This window comes from Brachyistius frenatus, unplaced genomic scaffold (genome assembly GCF_029030835.1).
Source record: "Brachyistius frenatus isolate BFR_SWC_R1_liver_20210118 unplaced genomic scaffold, ASM2903083v1 Contig_497, whole genome shotgun sequence".
Lineage (NCBI taxonomy): Eukaryota > Metazoa > Chordata > Actinopteri > Embiotocidae > Brachyistius > Brachyistius frenatus.
Genome location: NW_027211096.1, coordinates 62,501 through 80,237, shown reverse-complemented (window position 1 = coordinate 80,237; position 17,737 = coordinate 62,501). Strand labels below are relative to the sequence as shown.

Here is a 17,737-nt window from a genome sequence, read left to right as displayed (position 1 = left end):
GTCCCTCCATGAAAAGTCTCTGACTGATGAGTGATGTAAGATTGATCTGCAACTCCTCTTCTTTCTGCTCTGACAAACGAGTGGGTGTGTTTGAGCTTTCAGGAAGAGAGACGGGGTAAAGAGGACGAGGGAAGAATAACACAGTGCTGATTATGGGTTTATTTGGTTGTTTTTTTTGTCTGGTTTGCACCACAGCGGAGGTGAAAAGCTGCAGCTGGCGGGCAGGTGCTGAATCTTCACTGATGTGTGCAGGTGAAAAGTATTAAGGAAATCCACCTGTCTGCGAGTTGTGCTTTAAATGACGGATGACAAAATGTTTGCCTCTTTCTCTCTCTCTCATCAATTTCACCACCACCGACCCCCCCTGCCCACAGTCTCGAACTCAATCTCTCTCCCACTTTGTCTCCTTAACAAGACCCCCTGTGGCTGCCTGTTTTCCTCTCATATCAGTCACTGTCTCTCCGCCTCAGCCCAGGCCTTTTTCTCTCTCCGGTGCACCGAGTCTGGGTTGCGCGCCCATCTGCGTCATGCGTGAGGCATGCCTGAGGGTTAAAAATAACAGATGAAAGGGGAACAGACGGATGCAAGGAGAGAGGTGAGGGGGCCCTGATGACTGTAGGGGTGAGCATATGAAGGAGAGAGATGGAAGAGTGGACTGCAGGAATGAACTGAAAAAACAATCCATTAATAGTTTGTGGATCTTTTTTTCTCAAGTCCATTTCTAGTCAGTGTGGTGGCACTGCAGGGATTTGAATGCTGTCTGCCAGCGGTTGTCACAGTTCCTAATGAAAGCGTCTGGTTCCTGAGTACTGGGCGATAATGGGCAGTATCTGTAATAACCATAAAAAAATAGGATGTGAGGCGTGTGTCCTGTAAAGTGTGCACGTGTGCCGTCATGTAATTCAAACTTTAATGGAGCTAAAAGTGAACGAAAATCCATCAAAACTGAAATTGACTGGATTATATGTGTTAATACCCGAATCAATCGAATCAGTTCTGATTTTAAATTATTTTTTGAGTCTGTAGGTTAAGATTAGGAGTTAATATATTTTAAGGACAAAAAAAAAAATTGAATTTTAGACCTTTTCCTGCAACTGTTTTTTTCAATGCTGGATTTAAAGAGCTGCAACTATCAAAAGTTTCTAACTCTGAAACTGACAAAGTTACAATCATGCCGACTGCTACACTTCAATTCGCTTTTAAATGATCTGTTTTATTCCTCTGTCACCTCAAGTTCAATCAATTATCACCCGGTTTGACTGTCGTGAGACCAAAGAATCGTTCCAAATATAGAATAATAGGGCCAACAAAACTACTGGTAGATTCTGGAGGCCACGATCAATGAAATATATGAAAGTCAGACAGTACGTCTTCATCTGAGTTCCTCCCCTCCCAGGTCTGGTTAAAATTGTCCCTCAGACCTCGGAGCACTAGACTGTCTCCGCCTGTAGCCATATCAATGACATTTATGGACGGTGACCTTGGGGCCAGGGAACACAAATGTCTGCCACTGAGTCAGTAACTGGCAGAAAGCCCCAAAATGACTGCGGCAACACCGCTGTAGTGATTTCCTGTATCCAGTCCGAATGTGAAAGCCCAACTCATTTCATCGTCTTAAACACTCGGAGCAATGAGGAAAAGCAGCGAACCCAGACGTCCCTGCAACTTCCTCCAGCTCGTCCGAGAGGATCCCGAGCTGCTCTCGGGCCAACTGGGAGATATAATCTCTGCGGCGGACCTCAGGGTCACGTCTCAGCTGACTGTCAATCATCCTAATCAGGCGCCCAAACCACCTCGATTAGCTCCTCTCCAGGCGGAGGAGCAACAGCTCGACTCTGAACTCCTTTCAGACACTTGCACCCGTGACTACTGCTGCTGCTCCTTGAAGAAAATAAACAGCACGGCGCCGACATATACTAGATTTTGACCTTGTCTTGTCGAAGTATGCTGAACTTCTCTCCGTTTGTAGCTGTGGAAACTGAAGGTAAGGAGTTATTTTTCTTCACCTACGGTACCTGCACTTTGCTTACGTTGCCTCACAGCTCAGATATGAACACCTGTGTTTATATTTGGCAGTCTTGGTGATGTACAGAGCTGATGTTAACTTTTCAGATGACAGTGCTGTCAGAGGCAAAAAAAAAAAGAGAAGAAAAGAAGCTGCTGCTGTTTTGTCAGTTGTCAGCGCTTCTTCTACCTGCGGCGGTGTGACACGACAGCACAAGTCCAAACAGGAGGGTGAATCAGTCACTATGTGCAAAATACAAATAAAAATGTATACCGATGGCATGGAAATGTGTGTTGAGTGCAGGATTACTGCCTGAAATTCAATAATTACAGTCACTAATAACATCAACACTGTTACTTTGACATGTTTTGGCACGGTTTGTGTGTCAGCAGGATTTCGATGGAGGTGAACATCACTCTGTTGTCTGAGGTGATAAAATGTTCTAGTTTGCATGATGTACTTCGCAGCCGGCATTCAGTCATCAGCTGCTTTTCAGTGTCAGAGTTGGATGTGTGATTTCATCACTGTGAGGACGGGAGTGATTCTGCTGGATGCTGATGATCAAGTATCACTTTAAACTTACAGAATGTTTTTTCTCTTTATCTGCGTGGAGCTTTTAAAAGTCCTGTGAAAAGCAGTTTGTTTGCCGAGTAATGAAGGTAAAGCGATGAGTAAACTTGTTATTTTCAATGATTAATCAGTAACTGGTTGCCTCAGTATCAGGTTTTTATTGCAGCTGATTTGTTGTTCAATGCTACGGAGTTTTTCTTTTTCATTGTTGTTGTTTTATATATTACAATTTTGATGGAAGTCATAGATCTGCAGTAAAGAGGCGGCAAAATAATGAAGTCTACTGCAGCTCAATGGTGAGACGAAGCCGGGTTCAGGTGTCTCCACCCAGGAGCTCTAAAGGTTAAATACGGTTAAATATGTATCAATTTGTTATTTTTCACATAAAGAGAAGCTCATTCAGCTGGTTTGGTGGAGCTCAACTACGTGAATGAGTGTTAGAATATCCGGCAGTGCACTTTCAAGGTTAAAGTAGCTCTCAGAGGAAAAAAAGGTTTGGAGAACTCCTCGTCATATGTTTCCTCTCCTCCTGCCTTCCCACTCATCCCATTTATCCAATCACAGCACGGGTCAGGTTCTCTATGACGTCTCAGACCATTCAAACAAAGTGCTATTTCCTCACTGACCCTCTCGTTTGTCTCGCAGGAACTCCAGCTCCATCTACCACCAGGTTGATTCAGGACTCAAGACGCCCTCCTGCAGAACATCTGCTTGGATCCGCACTGACCGCAATCACGTCATCGATGGAGTCCGAGTCTGACTCTCCATTCAAGTGTCACAAACTTGTCAATAAATTGTTTCATCTCGTATTTATGTGGCAGAGACTCAACTCGTTGAAAAATGCCTATTGACTGAACTCGATCGTGGAGAGACAGATAACTGTAAAGGGGTCAATCCATCTTTGAGCTAATACCCTCCTCGGTCTGGTTAAAATTGTCCCCCAGAATGCTCTAGATTCCTGGATAAGGAGAGGTGCCGGCCTCATGCTTGAAATTTATAGTTAATCTAAGAACCTTGGACCGTCTCCATCTATATCCGTAACAGAAATCAGGAGTTCAGGAGGACACAGTGGCCTCATGAGCTGGGGACATCGGATAAGACAGAGACATGATGATGAATAACAAAAACATTCTTTCACAAACAATGTTTTTTCATCAAAGTTAAATGAGGTGTCCCACTGGGAGACACAACAAGTCACATTACTGCAATATTCTCCGTTTCGTCCCCGCTGGGGACCTGAGCTGCACTTCATATCTTGTTTTCAAACCGAGGCACAAAAAAAAAAAAAAAGCAGTGCCACTCATTCAAATCATTCTTTTCAATCACAAAACTGTCACTGCAAAATAGGATATTTACTATATTTACAGAGGAAAAGGCAGCAATTCAGACTCCTGAAATTAAATAACTAGAGGATGGCTGCTTTATCCCCCAAATCCTCACTAAACTCCCAAATTAAATGTGAAACTGCTTCAACTTTCAAATATGGCCAAATGTTTCCTGTAACACTCTTTGTCAAGACTTGATTAACGAGATGTTCTGTTTTCTGTTTTTGAGCACTTTGACATCCCTTCACTGGGTTGCCGGGATTCGAGTGTTGAGGTTATCGTCGGTCTCCGTGCGTCACATCACTGACGTCAGTCTACATGCTTCTTTTAAAATTAAAATGTTAAAATGTGCTTTTTGTCCCTGACTGTCTGGTGGTCTGTCCTGACTTGTCTTATCCCAGTACTGCTGCCTACCCGCGTACCTTTTGTTCCTGACGAGCAGTCGCTGCATAACTGATTCGGTGGTGTTATTATGGAACATAAAAAGGTGTCTTTAATTAAAAGTAATTGAAAGAGACACATGAAAGAAGAGAACCTGGCACCCTGAAGGAGAGAGAACATTTTCACACGATCGATAAAAGAAAAAAAAAGAAAAGACCTTACACCTGCAGAACAGTGTTAATAAGAAAACATATGTGCAGACACAGGGGAAGCAAACAGAGTTACTGTTTGGAAGATGATGATTATGTGAAACGAAACATGAGAAAAGTGAGAAAATCTTTTCTCTGTGAGTCAAAGTTTTTCTACCATTAGCAGGGATGCAACTACAGCATTAAAGCTTCAGTGAATTTAACTGACCAGAAAGGATGCTGAAGCAAATAAAACACTGCTACACATCAGAGGAAAGAACGAATAATTTTGCTGTTTCACTCGGCACAGAATGTGTTCCCTGGATAATTTCTATCTGTCCTCGGTGCAGGATCAAATACAGGATTAGTATATCGCCCTCTCCCAGGGGATAAAGCACAAATTCAACACGACAAGGAGATGGGGAATGTGTTTGTTGTCGCTGCACCAAATTCTCTGCAGTAAAAAAAAAAAAAAAATTCTCTGTGCAAGAATCATTCCAAGATTAAATTAAAACGGCGCTGCCTTATTTTCCTCTCTGTGGCCATAATGGTCTATGAGCCGTATGGCTGAAGCACAAACTGTAAAAACACTTTACAAATATATATATCAAACAGAGTTACTCAGCAACTAAACATGAGGTGCGTAATATAGCAATTAATAATAAAAACATCCTTAAAAAAACGTACATATGTTGCTCTTTAGGAAATCACAGATGGGAATAACTCAGCACCATTATAAATGCAGGAGTAGAAATAAAACATGATGCATGCTGGGAGGTTTATGTTCTTGACACGTGCTTGACACTTTATTGATATGTCGTTAAGTCTTGACCTTACGATTTTTGTGGCATATATATCTATATTTATCTATAGATACAAAGATAGATAAAGATACAGATACATAAATGAAATTGAATTGAATTAATGAGATGAGATGGTGGCTGCTGCATTATAACATGGTTATTTAGTAAACATTGTTGACCATGTAGAAGATATTTAACATTTCATGCACCTGTCTGTGTACAAGTGTGGAAAAATATCACTTTTCTTCAGTCTTACATGCTCTTAGATGAAATTGTTTTGTGACTTGTACATCTCATAAAGCAAGTGAGGGATATATAGATCAATAGAGTGTTTGGAAAATGCTTTTACGTTTTTTGGTGATTGCGAAGAGGAAGCAGTGAGTGGACACTGAGCAGATCGGCTTTGAAGAGAAATGGACCTTGTGAGTGAGCGAGTGAGAGAGAGAGACAGAAGGATGGAGATGGAGGAGGAGGAAGAGGAAGAGGAGGGAGAGTGAACAATATTGATCTGAACGCATGGAAACACGTATGGCTGAGTGTTATACAAGTGTTCTTATGATGATCAAAATGAGACGGGAGGAAGTTCTACTGACCAAACAAAGCATAGTTCAGCCATTCAGTAAACTACTGTGTATAACCATTAAGAGTATTTAAACATTAACAGTATATAACCTCAAACTGTATATAACCATTAAGAGTACATACCCATAGACTGTATATAACCATTAAGAGTACATACCCATAGACTGTATATAACCATTTACAGTATATAACCACAGACTGTATATAACCATTAAGAGTACATACCCATAGACTGTATATAACCATTAAGAGTACATACCCATAGACTGTATATAACCATTAACAGTGCATAACCACAGACTGTTTATAACCATTAACAGTATATAACCACAGACTGTAAATAACCATTAGAGTACATATCCATAGACTGTATATAACCATTAACAGTATATAACCATAGTTGAATGGGAGTCTACGTCGCTAGAGCCTTTTTAGAGCCGACCCCCCCAGGTGGTACTCGGTGGTATTGCAAGTTATGGCACTTCCACATTGGCCTCATTTTTCAGACCCAAAAGCCACGTCAGCTTTTATATACAGTTTATCGAGTCAAGCATTTGTGCAATACTGAGTTTTACTCACTTGGGTCAAACTTCAATGACACTAAACTCTACTTTTTTTTTTTTTTATAATGCCAATAAATGCCAAAGTATATTTAAACTATCAAATGGTCTTTGTGCTAAAATGTTTCCAAGCCCAAACCTAGATTAACCCACGCTCACATTATTAGGGTTATGTGACCTTCTTCAGGGCCACAGAACACATTAGAGATCTGTTTTAGTAGACCGAGCACCTGCACTGAGGAGGAGAAACAGCGAATACAAAATTAGTTAAAAGTATATTATTTCGATTATCATGCGTTATTAAGAGAATCAGCATGATTTCATGTATTTGTGAGCAAGTTTTTCCCCTTTAAAATTATGAAAAACATCATACTATACTTACATTTAAGTACAGATCGATTAAGTACAAACTCTAAAAATGGTCAAAATGAAAACAAGAGGTGAGGATGTTCTCCTTAAATGGCCATCTGGCACTTTAGAAACTCCCCCCCCCAAAAAAAACAGTTGTCTTATAAGAATAACAAACTAATTACACACCACTCCAGCAGCCATTGTCTTGCAGACTGTGTGCCAGTGTGTGTGGAATGACAGCGGCAGTTTATGGTTAAGCGGAAGTAGTGACGCCAAGGCACCAAGAAAAAAAAAAAAGAAAGACGCCAGCATAATCACAAAAAAAAAAAAGGGAGGGAGCATTGGAAGACAAAGAGAGAAATGATGTAGGAGAGGCGAGGCGAGCGAGACGGGGAAGAAAAGCACGAGCGTCTTTGTCTGTGACTATCGGACGGACGCTGAGAGACGCTGGTGCCTCGGTGGATGTGTGCGAGACGACGGACGAAACGTGCAGATGAGCAAAGTGTTAGTTTGCTACAAGACAATATGTTGAGTCACCTCGAGGAGGTACACGTCCTCTTTGTTTCACATGCACACCACGCCGTCTATTGTAACCAGCACAGAGCGTGTGCTCACATCCTCCTGTCTGGTCTCATACCTCCTTCGTTACTGCGGGCCTACGACTACGCTCAATGTACACACAACACAGTCTTATGAATAAGCTTCCCGTAAAGAAGAAGCATGTTAGAAGTCGTCCTTCGTTATGAGTCGGCTTAACGAGTCGACACCTTTTTAATAAAGACAATCGAAATGAGGCAGAGTGTATTCAGCAGGAAGATATCACCTTCTTCGGATATCGGGGGAACTTCCGATATTCAAACGCCAGCATATCAATGAGCAGCTATCGACGTTGCTATAATTGATTTAAGCTTCTTTTTTTTTTAGACAGCAGGCAAATCGGATTTGTTTCTCAAATCAGATCTTCAGGACATACGAATCAGCTTCGGTGTGTCCAGATGTCTCCGACCTGTCTGCGTGGGTTGCTGTAGTAACGACGCACACGCAGCTGCGCTGATAACGCGGCTTTCCAACGCGAAAACTGCTGGCAAAGAAGTAGCAGCAGACAATTTATTTCAGCTTCTGTCCGTGGACTGTTGTCATCACCAAAATCTACACTCGCTGCTAGCACTCTGACAGCACTCTGACAGCGGTAGCGTCGATTCTGCTCACTCTGTCTTTCTGAAAATTAGGTTGTCACCATGTGTCGCATCGCAAATGATGCAAGAAATCCATCCGGGAGACGCATCTATAGAAATCAAAATTGAAATCGCATTTCAGATCGCCTCCAAATGTGGTTTGGATCTGATTTCTTGTGTTTTTTTGATGTTCAGACTTACAAAAATCTATTCGGATACAATCTGGATTGGACAAAAAAAACAAAAAAAACAATTTGGGCTGGCAGTCTGAAAAAGGCCTTAGTTGCAAATCCAAACACCAAAAGACAATTGTTGGAAAATTTTGGTTTTAGGACAAGGAGCGTCCGATAACTTGAAAAAGGTGATCTGCTGGATTGGCAGCAAAAAGGTTCGAGGTCAAAATGGAACAGAAATGTAAATTTGTGGTTTGTGCCCGTCCCAGCATGACCTGCAGCAGACACTCCAAAAGGCTCATTACGATCATCTTATTCAAAGTTTATTTCAGGATGTCTCACACCACTGAGTGCAGCAAAACAACATGCCACGCCAGTGCAGCCGGTCCCAGTGACGCACTCCTCTCCTGGCAGCTAGTGGTGAACCAAATCCGAGCAGAGAGCGAAATAAAGTCAGGTGGGATGCGAACAGGGACGGACGGACGTGCAGGTGGACAGAGTGACGCGCTGTCAGATGTGCTGGAGTGGGCGGCGGGCCGGGGAAACCTCGGTGTGTTTCTGTGTGGGGATTTTTAGATAAACAAGAAGTTTGGTGCCCACACAGCGCTGCGAACCTGCTGTGTGGGTGACTGGCACAACACAGACTGACTGACATGCCGTGGTGGCATTTAGACAAAGTTCTGCTCAGCAGGAAGACATGCAAAACACACGTGTACAGACGCGCGCACACACACACACACACACACACACATACAAGGGCACGGCTGGTAGTGTGGGTGTGACAAGGGGGAAGCCGGTGAGATGTTAGTCCCGGATGGCCGGTGGGCACTTAAGCGTCGACAAATCCAGATAAGGACAAAGCATGGAGGCGCGATGGAACAACAACACACCGTGTAACGGATCCCCTCACTTACTCATTTGTTCATCATGCATGTGGATCATTTTGGCCGAAACGTGCGTGCTGCGTTGTGCGCATAATGTACGAGGCCGTGCACACGTGCGTGTGACTCTCTCCTTGCTTATGCGCTCATCTGTTGAGCCGCCTGTGAATGAGTTCTGTTGTCTACATCTCTCCTGCCTCTCCATCTAAGCAGCAACCCAGATTTACTTTCAATGTGAGACATGCGAGAAAAAAAAGAGCTCAAATGATTCTCCAAGGTCTGCTCTGACCCTCCTACAATCTCACTGCCGTTTTTCTACAAAGGTTATTTTCTTTCTATAATTTCAAAATGTAGCTTGCATAAAAATGCTCCTTAGAAACCACTACTATGAAAGTACAAGGTCATATTCCCCCTCTATGGGTCTTTATGAAAGAATGTCTAAAAGAATTCACATACATAATCAGTTAAATAAAATGGAGTCGTACATTACAGCGAAAAGAAACTGGAAAGCAAACAAAAAAAGGATTATGAGAGACCTCAAAAGCTCGCATAAGACTCTTTAACTAATTAAGTCTCACACATTTCCATCACATTCGATACGAATATGTTTGTCTTTTACATCCTTAGGCTTTAATCTGTGAGCGTAATGTCTTGTGATGTTTAAAAATGACACCAAAAAAATGTCTTTTAAATGTGTCTTGTGTGACGTTTGCACTAGATTTCATCACGATGTTCAAGTGTTTCTATTTTTCTGGTCCCTCAGATGATGAACTACATCTTTTTAAAATATGAATTTGATCAAATCAAAAATCAAATGGGAGTATCATTCATTCATTCCGCTATCTTGCTATCTTTCGGCTGGCCAGGGAACACAAGCAGCGACAGCTTGCGGCGCAGACACACAACAAAACAAACTTGAAGTGGCATGCATATTCAGGCATCTGTTGTGTTTCGCTGTCGTTCTGCTTTCTACATTCATTACTGGCCAGTTACTCCCCTCATTTATCAAACTCATTAACAAGATTTGAACGAGTGCAATGACAACAGAGAAACAGGCCACAAGAACTCAGAGAAATTAGATTTGAAAAGTCCAAATTTCATCTTTATATCTCAGATTTTCGATTTAAAGGATCCAACTGTCCTTCAACAGTTAAAGAAAGCCCACTTTCACGTGTCCAATCCTGCCTTGTTTAGCTAATTAATTCCATTCCAGATCTTCATCATCAACAATTATGTCAGGAGCTAAATTTAATGTACAAACAGCATGACTGGAGCATGTTGTAGTTCACCTCCACCCAAAAAAAATACTACTCAGCCAGGGTTGTTTTTGGTGACTCTCCTGTGGCACCAACATCTCCCCTTATGTTTGAATCATAAATCGGGGGCATCCTCTTTACCTAAGACACAACCATCTAAGCAGGGGTTTTTTTTTTCTGTATCTTTCTGTTTGGCTTCCAGCGCGCCGGAAGCAGACCATAACGGTCTCTGAGAGCGCCAGCCAGGAAGCGAGCTGTGCGCTCTTCTCCTACCCGTCCTCCGCTCCTCCACAAAACTCAGTCATCATTACCGGGCACCGTGCCTCGGCTTGTTGTCCCCTCCCCTCCACTGCTTCTACATCCACTCTTCAGCCCTCCCTTCCTCCAGTTCCTACGTGCGTATAGAGAAAGTCTCCTCCTCTCACAGAGACTCATGAGCGCACGTTTCCAACCAGCTTTTACGCGCGTACAAGCTCTCCAAGAGAATCCCCTACGGTCGGCCCCTCCCCTTTCCGTTTTCTTGCCGCCCTCACTCATTCATGACCCCGATTGGTGACGTAGGAGATTCCACGGTGCCCACTGCCGTAGGCAATTACGGGATGCTCGAGTATATATGGGACACTGGGAGCCATCACCAGTCACACTCAGTCGCTCCGACTCGAGAACCAGATCATCAGCGCAGATAGCAGGCTTTACATCGCCTCTCTTGGCTAACTCGCTTTGGGCTTTTGGTTCAAGATGGAAACTTCATCTATTTCTCGGAGCCGACGATGCTCCATCATCCGCAGCTGCAAAAGTAAGTTTCTCTCCGCTCTTCTTTGGTTTTGGATACGACGGTGGACCAGTCAGTCTATATTCTTCTTATTAGAACTTTTGCAATAATTTTTACGTTTTAAAAATAAAATAAAATGTAAGAACGTTTGAGGAACTTTGATTTATAACAAACGTAATTCGTCATTAAATATTGATACATCATTGGATGGATGATACAACATTTTAAAGGAAACCTGGAAATTCTGACAGATACTTAGTCTATGACCTCTAATAGTCAAATTATTTGTGCAGTATGTTAACTGAGGGACATTTGATCAACTCCGAGAATATATTTTTTAATCAGAGTGTTTTGACAAAACATTTTTGGAACCATGCTGTGCGTAATGGTCGATGCATCGCAGCAAGGCTGCAAACTTGATTCACTGTACATGCTGTGAGGTTATTAGTGTAACTTCAGCCAAAATGCCAGAGCATAAAAGCATTTATATAAAAATAGTTTTATATTTGATCATAATATGTCACAAGCGCCAATACGTACCCGTTTGGACTTTGCATGCTGCTGCACTGAATGGTAAAGGATGATTTCAGCACAGCGGGCAGCTCCAGCTCACTTCCTCCTCCCTTTCTCTCCTGCAGGCGGTCTCTCCCTCTGGCTGGTGGTGTGGCTGGTCCTCGGCAAGCCAAGTCCGGCATCGGCGTGTCCGCACCTGTGCGTGTGCTACCCGACGCCCATGACTGTGAGCTGCCAGGCGCAGAACTTCACCGCCGTCCCGGTCGGAGTACCCTACGATTCGCAGCGCGTGTTCCTCCAGAACAACCGGATCACGGAGCTTAGAGTTGGCTCTTTTGGCTTCGGAACTCAGGTAAGAAAAAAAAAAAAAAAAAAAAAAGCCTTGGCAGTGTGAAGCTGGTTAGCAGTTAAAACTCTTTTTTTTTTTTTTTCACATTTTAAGTTAGGTAATGCTAAAAAATATAATCACCATTTAAAATCCTGAATGTTTCCCTTCATCAGGTTCTGTGGCTGTTCGCAAACAACATCACGTGGATTGAGGCAGGAGCCTTCAGTGAGCTGAGGGACTTGGAGGAGTTGGACCTGGGGGACAACCCCAACCTCCACAGGCTGGAGGGGGGAGCCTTCCGCGGCCTTGAGAAGCTCCAGAGCCTCCACATGCACCGCTGCCGGCTCACTGCCCTGCCCCATGACATCTTCCACAAGCTGTACAGCCTGCAGTTCCTCTACCTGCAGGTAGGGGCGCTCGAGAGACATGCAAACTGACACCGTTTGATGCTCACACACACACACACACACACACACACACACACACACACACACACACACACACACACACACACACACACACACACACACACACACACACACACACACACACACACACACACACACAGCCTCCCACTCATGTGCCTTCAAACAAAGCATCACATGTCCAGTTACAAATATGATCAAGTACAGAGTGTCTGCTTTTCTTATACTAAACTCTTATTTTTTTCCATTTCAGGAGAATAATCTCCACTTCCTGCAGGATGACATCTTCTCTGACCTCATCAACCTGAGCCAGCTGTTCCTGCACGGCAACCGTATCCGCACCCTCTCGGAGAACGTGTTCCGCGGTCTGGTCAACCTCGACCGCCTCCTCCTTCACGACAACCGCATCCGGCAGGTGAACCGCCGGGCTTTCCGCGACCTCGGCCGCCTCACCATGCTCTTCCTCTTCAACAACACCCTCGCCGAGCTGCCCAGCCAGGCCCTGCGCGACACCCAGGGCATCGAGTTCCTGCGCCTCAACGCCAACCCCTGGTCCTGCGGCTGCGAGTCCCGCGCCCTGTGGGAGTGGTTCCGCGAGGCCCGCGTCTCTTCGTCCGAGGTGATCTGCGCATCCCCGTCTCCCCGCCGCGGCCAGGACCTCCGCTTCCTCCGCGAGATGGACTTCGCCCTGTGCCCCCTGCCCGACCCCGGCTCCATCGGCGGCTCCACCACCACCACCTTCAGCACCAAGACCCGCTGGTGGTTCCACAAGAACAAGCCCCAGTCGTCCACGAAAGGCGTTTTTGAGAAAGCTTCGGAGACCGTCAAGGCCGGTTTGTACGGGAAAGGCCCATCATCAACCACATCGGTGGTCAAGTACGAGCTCGGGGAGGACGAGCTGGCGCTGCCCAAAGTCGAGCCAGAAGAGTACTTCCTCAACTACGGGAACGAGGACTCCGGCATGACGGTGCGGTGCTTCGAGCTCGAATGTCCGCCTGAGTTCGAGCTGCCTCCTTCGTCCTCCTCGTCCAGATTCTCCTCACCGTCTTTCCTTTCACTACTAGCCCTTTCCGTTTTCACCCTCTGCCTCAACCTCCACCTGCTCTTCGGCTGAATCGGACTCTTAGTGCCGCAACCTATCCGCCCGTCTTCCGGCCTGTTTTAAAGGCTGTGAGGATCCCTGTAAGACTCTACAACCCCTCTTTGCCCGCTCTGCTGTTAGCGAATCCTCAAGGCACAGCAAGGGAGAAAGGGGGACGGTTAGATTCTGAATCTAGCACCTATACAGGGCTTTACACTTTTTCAGGGCTGCTAAGAGTTCTTCAGCTTAAGGTCTTACATATATATATATATATATATATATATGCACATATATATATATACACACACATATAAATATCTACAATGATCTTTCAGGTATGGCTTTCTACGTCTTACCTGTACGATGTCATGTTATGATTCCCTGCAATCAGGGTTTTACGAGGACTGAGTCCGTCACTAAATATCAACACAATTTGATGTGAGCGATGTTTTATCACGTCAACTTAAGTTAAAAAAAAAAAAAGAACCACGTCGTGCTGTCGGTGCGTCCGATTCACTGGCTGCTACGATTACTGTTAGAATCAGTGCACAGTAATGACGATACTGTAACCACTTAAAGTGTTTATGTAAATAGGTATGTGTTCTCATGGGTGTTCCCAAAAAAGTCACTTTCATGTCGATCCAGGAAAACTGTGAAGGCTTGTGCTTCTACGGGACAGAGCACGGGACGGACGGGGGAGAGGGTCCAATACCAGAGAGAGAGAAAGAGAACAGCTGGGGATGGAGAGCGACAGAAAGCAGGAAGGGTGGGTGAGGAGGGGAGGGGGAGGAGACAGATGAGACAGGGAGTGAGGGAGGGCTGGGGGGGGGGTGTTCAGGCAGCAATAAGGGAGGAAAGCTGTGACGCACAGAGACAGACGGTGCTGGCAGTAGAAGCAGCAAAAACCTGCAGGAGAGTAAGTAATAACTCTACTCATCGGTAGTTGTTCCCTCCATCCGCCATTTTTTCCTGTAAATACATACAGTGTTGTTTCGCCACAACTGCTGGGGGGGAAATGAAATGCTTCCTATTAGGAAGCCGGGGATTTTTAGATTTATTTTTTTTTGGATGTCTTTCTGTGACATGATAATATTATAACTTGTAATGATTGTTGACTTGGATGCAGATGATGATGATGATGATGATCTTGATATAAAAGATAAACTAAATATTTCCTGAATCATGGTTTTCTTTTGGGTGCAGAATATATTTTGGAATAAATCAAAGGTGCTCTAGATTTGTCACACAGAAAAATGTGGTACAAAAATCCACCGAAAAGTAGCAGATTGCTGGTGAGTGACTGAACGGTGACTAAATATACGACTACGGAGGACTTAAAGGACTGACCGCATGGAACGGCTCTGATGGGCATCTCTCTCTGTGTGTGTGTGTGTGTGTGTAAACGAGAATGAACGGATTCACAAGCTGTTAACGCTGCAAAAAGCAAATACGTCAGCGGGTTTATCACTCCGGTGACTCATTGACGGCCAGATGAGGGGCTGGTTTGTAAATACGCTAAAAGAGAGCGGTGCGAGAATCTGGAGAGAAATTAGGACCGACCGATGGATGTCGCTGGATGGATGGCGGTGCTGGGGAATCGTTAATGCTGAGGCTGCAAAAACTAAGAAGAAGTGTTTTGGGTGAGCAGCGAAAAAAAAAAAAAAAAAAAAAAAAGAAGCAGGAAGTCACCAAATATGGGCATCTACTGCTCTAGTTTTTTTTTTAATTTTTTCAATTGGTCCCTCTTGAAAGCAGTTTTCCACATCGCCTTGTGGGAAGTAAGAGGGTAGGAGAGCTGATGTGTAGCGACTTTTCACCCCCCCACTATTAATTCCACACCGTTTTCATAAAGGTTTTTCCATCTTTCAAGCGCAGAGAGAGGATGGAAGGAGAGAGTCTCCGGCTCTAATGGAGATTGACGAGGGCAAAGCTTTAGACGTAGTGGGAGTGGAAGAGGATGGAGACACACAAACACAGAGATCCAATCAGGAAGCCACTTAAAGCTTTTTCTTTTTTTTTTTTTTCCACGGAGGAGGTCAAACTGAGCCCGGGTGCTCTTCAGTGGCCATGTCAGTGAGGTCACTGTCACACGACCAAAGTGCCAGATATACCCCCCCTCCCACCACCACCACACATTGTCTTTGCTCAGTTTCTATGTCTGCACGTTCTGTGCTTTGTATCCGAGCAAAGGATAATAATTCTATATGACAGATTGGCTTATTTGTTATTTATTTTTATTGGAAAAGAAAAAATGCGATTGAAAGATGCAGCATTAAGAAATAAATAAATTCATACTTGTTTTAACAGTGTTTTTTCTGCGTGGGCATTTTTCATTTTATGTCTTGGCGACTGTCCATTCAAACACCCAAAGCGATCGAAGTGCACACACACACACACACACACACACACACACACACACACACACACACACACACACACACACACACACACACACACACACACACACACACACACACACACGGACACTGTTGCCATTGTGTAATTCTTCCAGGCAGTTTCTTTGTCTTTCTCAGCTGTCCAACCCTTTGGCTGAGAAAAAGACAACGAACAGGAGATGTGGGAGTGAAAACAGAGAACGAGCATCATAACTTTCATTACAATTCACTACACAGTGACCCTATACCATCATCAAACAGCAACAGCTCGCGGTACGCTGATAGTATATGATCATATGATCATAACAGAGACAATAACAACGACGGTGGTAATCGAATCATAATGACTGTTAGGATTGTTCAGCATCTCCTTTATGGTCATGTGATTATTTCTGAATAAAAGTAAAGTAAAAGAAAAAATGTAATCACAATTTACATTTAAATTGTGCATATTAAACCACTATTAATGGATGGCCACAGCAGGGTCAGCACTATGAACCCAAAAGTGTGTAACTGACTTACTGAGTGAGAGACCAAAGTTCAGTGCTCTGACAAGTAGAAGTTAAACTCCTTAAAAGTCCTTTTGTATTTGGCAGGGGATTTATTAAAGGTCCCATATTGTTTAAATTCAGTTTTCTGTTTAAAAAAAAAATAATTGTGACTATAAAGCAGCCAATCAGAAGAGAGGGTTGTTGATACGAATCCTCCTTAAAGACACAGACACAAAACAGCCTGCTCTTGGTGTAGGTATAAAACTATACTGAGATGGTTTTTGGTACTTAAAACCCACAAAAATGACCTCTTATAGTGTTCAAGTGTTCAATTGAAAGACCAGAAAAGTATAAAGTGTCGGCCCTTTAAAATCTCACCACATTCAAAAAAACAAAACAATCTGCCTGGTCGGCTACACTGATGAGAAGTGAGAGAAGTTTGTGTTTTGGCTGCATCTGACCTTCAACGCCTTGCATCTACAAAATCCTAAGGAATGCAACGGTTTCTCTGCAGGTAAATACATTGGTTTGGTGTGTTTTCACCCACTTCAAATCAATTATAATTAATAATGTTGAGTTAATTAATGGAGGAACTTTTAATTTGTTGTCATGTTTTGCAACTTGTGCAGGGCAGGTAAAACACCAAGTCAACAACTATGGCAGGTAAAACAGAGATGCACAATTTAAAGAGGTGGCAGATATCTTCAATAAAACCAAAAATAGTTTAACTTTGTGCAGCGTTTTTGTACGAACACGGGACCAAAATTCGTACTTAATTTTCACTTTATCCATCAGCTCGTCCGTGCAAGACGTCATTCAGTGCAAACAGAAAGCTGAATTCACAGACTCCTCCTGCAAACACACACACACGCGCACACACACACACACACACACACACACACACACACACACACACACACACACACACACACACACACACACACACACACACACACACATCGCACTCGGCGGCATGGAGCTCACTCGCTGGAATCACAGCTTGTCGTGTCTATATAAGGATGAAACATCATGCTGTTCATCCTTCACATTCCCATCGGTCTCCGAGATTTTGTTTGGCAGAAAAGAAAGAAAAGAAAAAAAAAAAGATTCCATGACGCACCTTCTTTCGCCGAGTTACATACGAAACTACGTGGGCTCGATTGGCCGACGTCCGCGTCGCTCAACCATCAGATCAGACACAACCGGAACCGGCGAGGTGGGGAGGCGGGACGTGTCTGTGGATGCTACCGGTGTGTTGAATAGATGAATGTTAATGAAATTTATTCAAAATAGAAGAGACACAGAAATAGGGAGAAAGCTCGCTCCTCTGCGCTTGTTGGAGTGCGTCACTACTTTATCAACACACTTGTTTCCACCTGCTGCCGCCCCACGCCCAGTACACCCCCCCTCCTCAACCGCACAATTTCTCACCTTCTCGTGTGCATACGCACATTGTGTCTCTGTTTGTGTTGACTTTGTGC

The 17,737-nt window shown here is 43.9% G+C and overlaps 2 protein-coding genes across 3 annotated transcripts in view; one reads left to right on the top strand and one right to left on the bottom strand.

The window, feature by feature from the left end:
- Positions 1–11,727, bottom strand: part of LOC138614417 (beta-crystallin A1-like) — a 33,457-nt gene extending 21,730 nt beyond the window's left edge. For both annotated transcript variants that reach the window (XM_069687865.1, XM_069687866.1), the window contains exon 1: positions 11,563–11,727. The gene's annotated coding sequence lies outside the window, so the exon portion shown is untranslated. The remainder of the gene's footprint in view (positions 1–11,562) is intronic.
- rtn4rl2a (reticulon 4 receptor-like 2 a) lies at positions 10,797–14,158 on the top strand. The gene is made up of 4 exons (XM_069687864.1): positions 10,797–11,046; positions 11,661–11,887; positions 12,037–12,270; positions 12,542–14,158. Exons 1-4 carry the CDS (start codon positions 10,989–10,991, stop codon positions 13,400–13,402), a joined length of 1,380 nt encoding a protein of 459 aa, XP_069543965.1. The 5' UTR covers positions 10,797–10,988; the 3' UTR covers positions 13,403–14,158.
- Positions 14,159–17,737: the final 3,579 nt, after the last annotated feature.

Excerpts from the sequence above, each read along its gene's own strand:
- rtn4rl2a (XM_069687864.1), top strand. The coding sequence starts at position 10,989 with ATGGAAACTTCATCTATTTCTCGGAGCCGACGATGCTCCATCATCCGC. Across the intron at positions 11,047-11,660 it reads CATCATCCGCAGCTGCAAAA|GCGGTCTCTCCCTCTGGCTG; the intron begins GTAAGTTTCTCT and ends TCTCTCCTGCAG. Across the intron at positions 12,271-12,541 it reads TGCAGTTCCTCTACCTGCAG|GAGAATAATCTCCACTTCCT; the intron begins GTAGGGGCGCTC and ends TTTCCATTTCAG.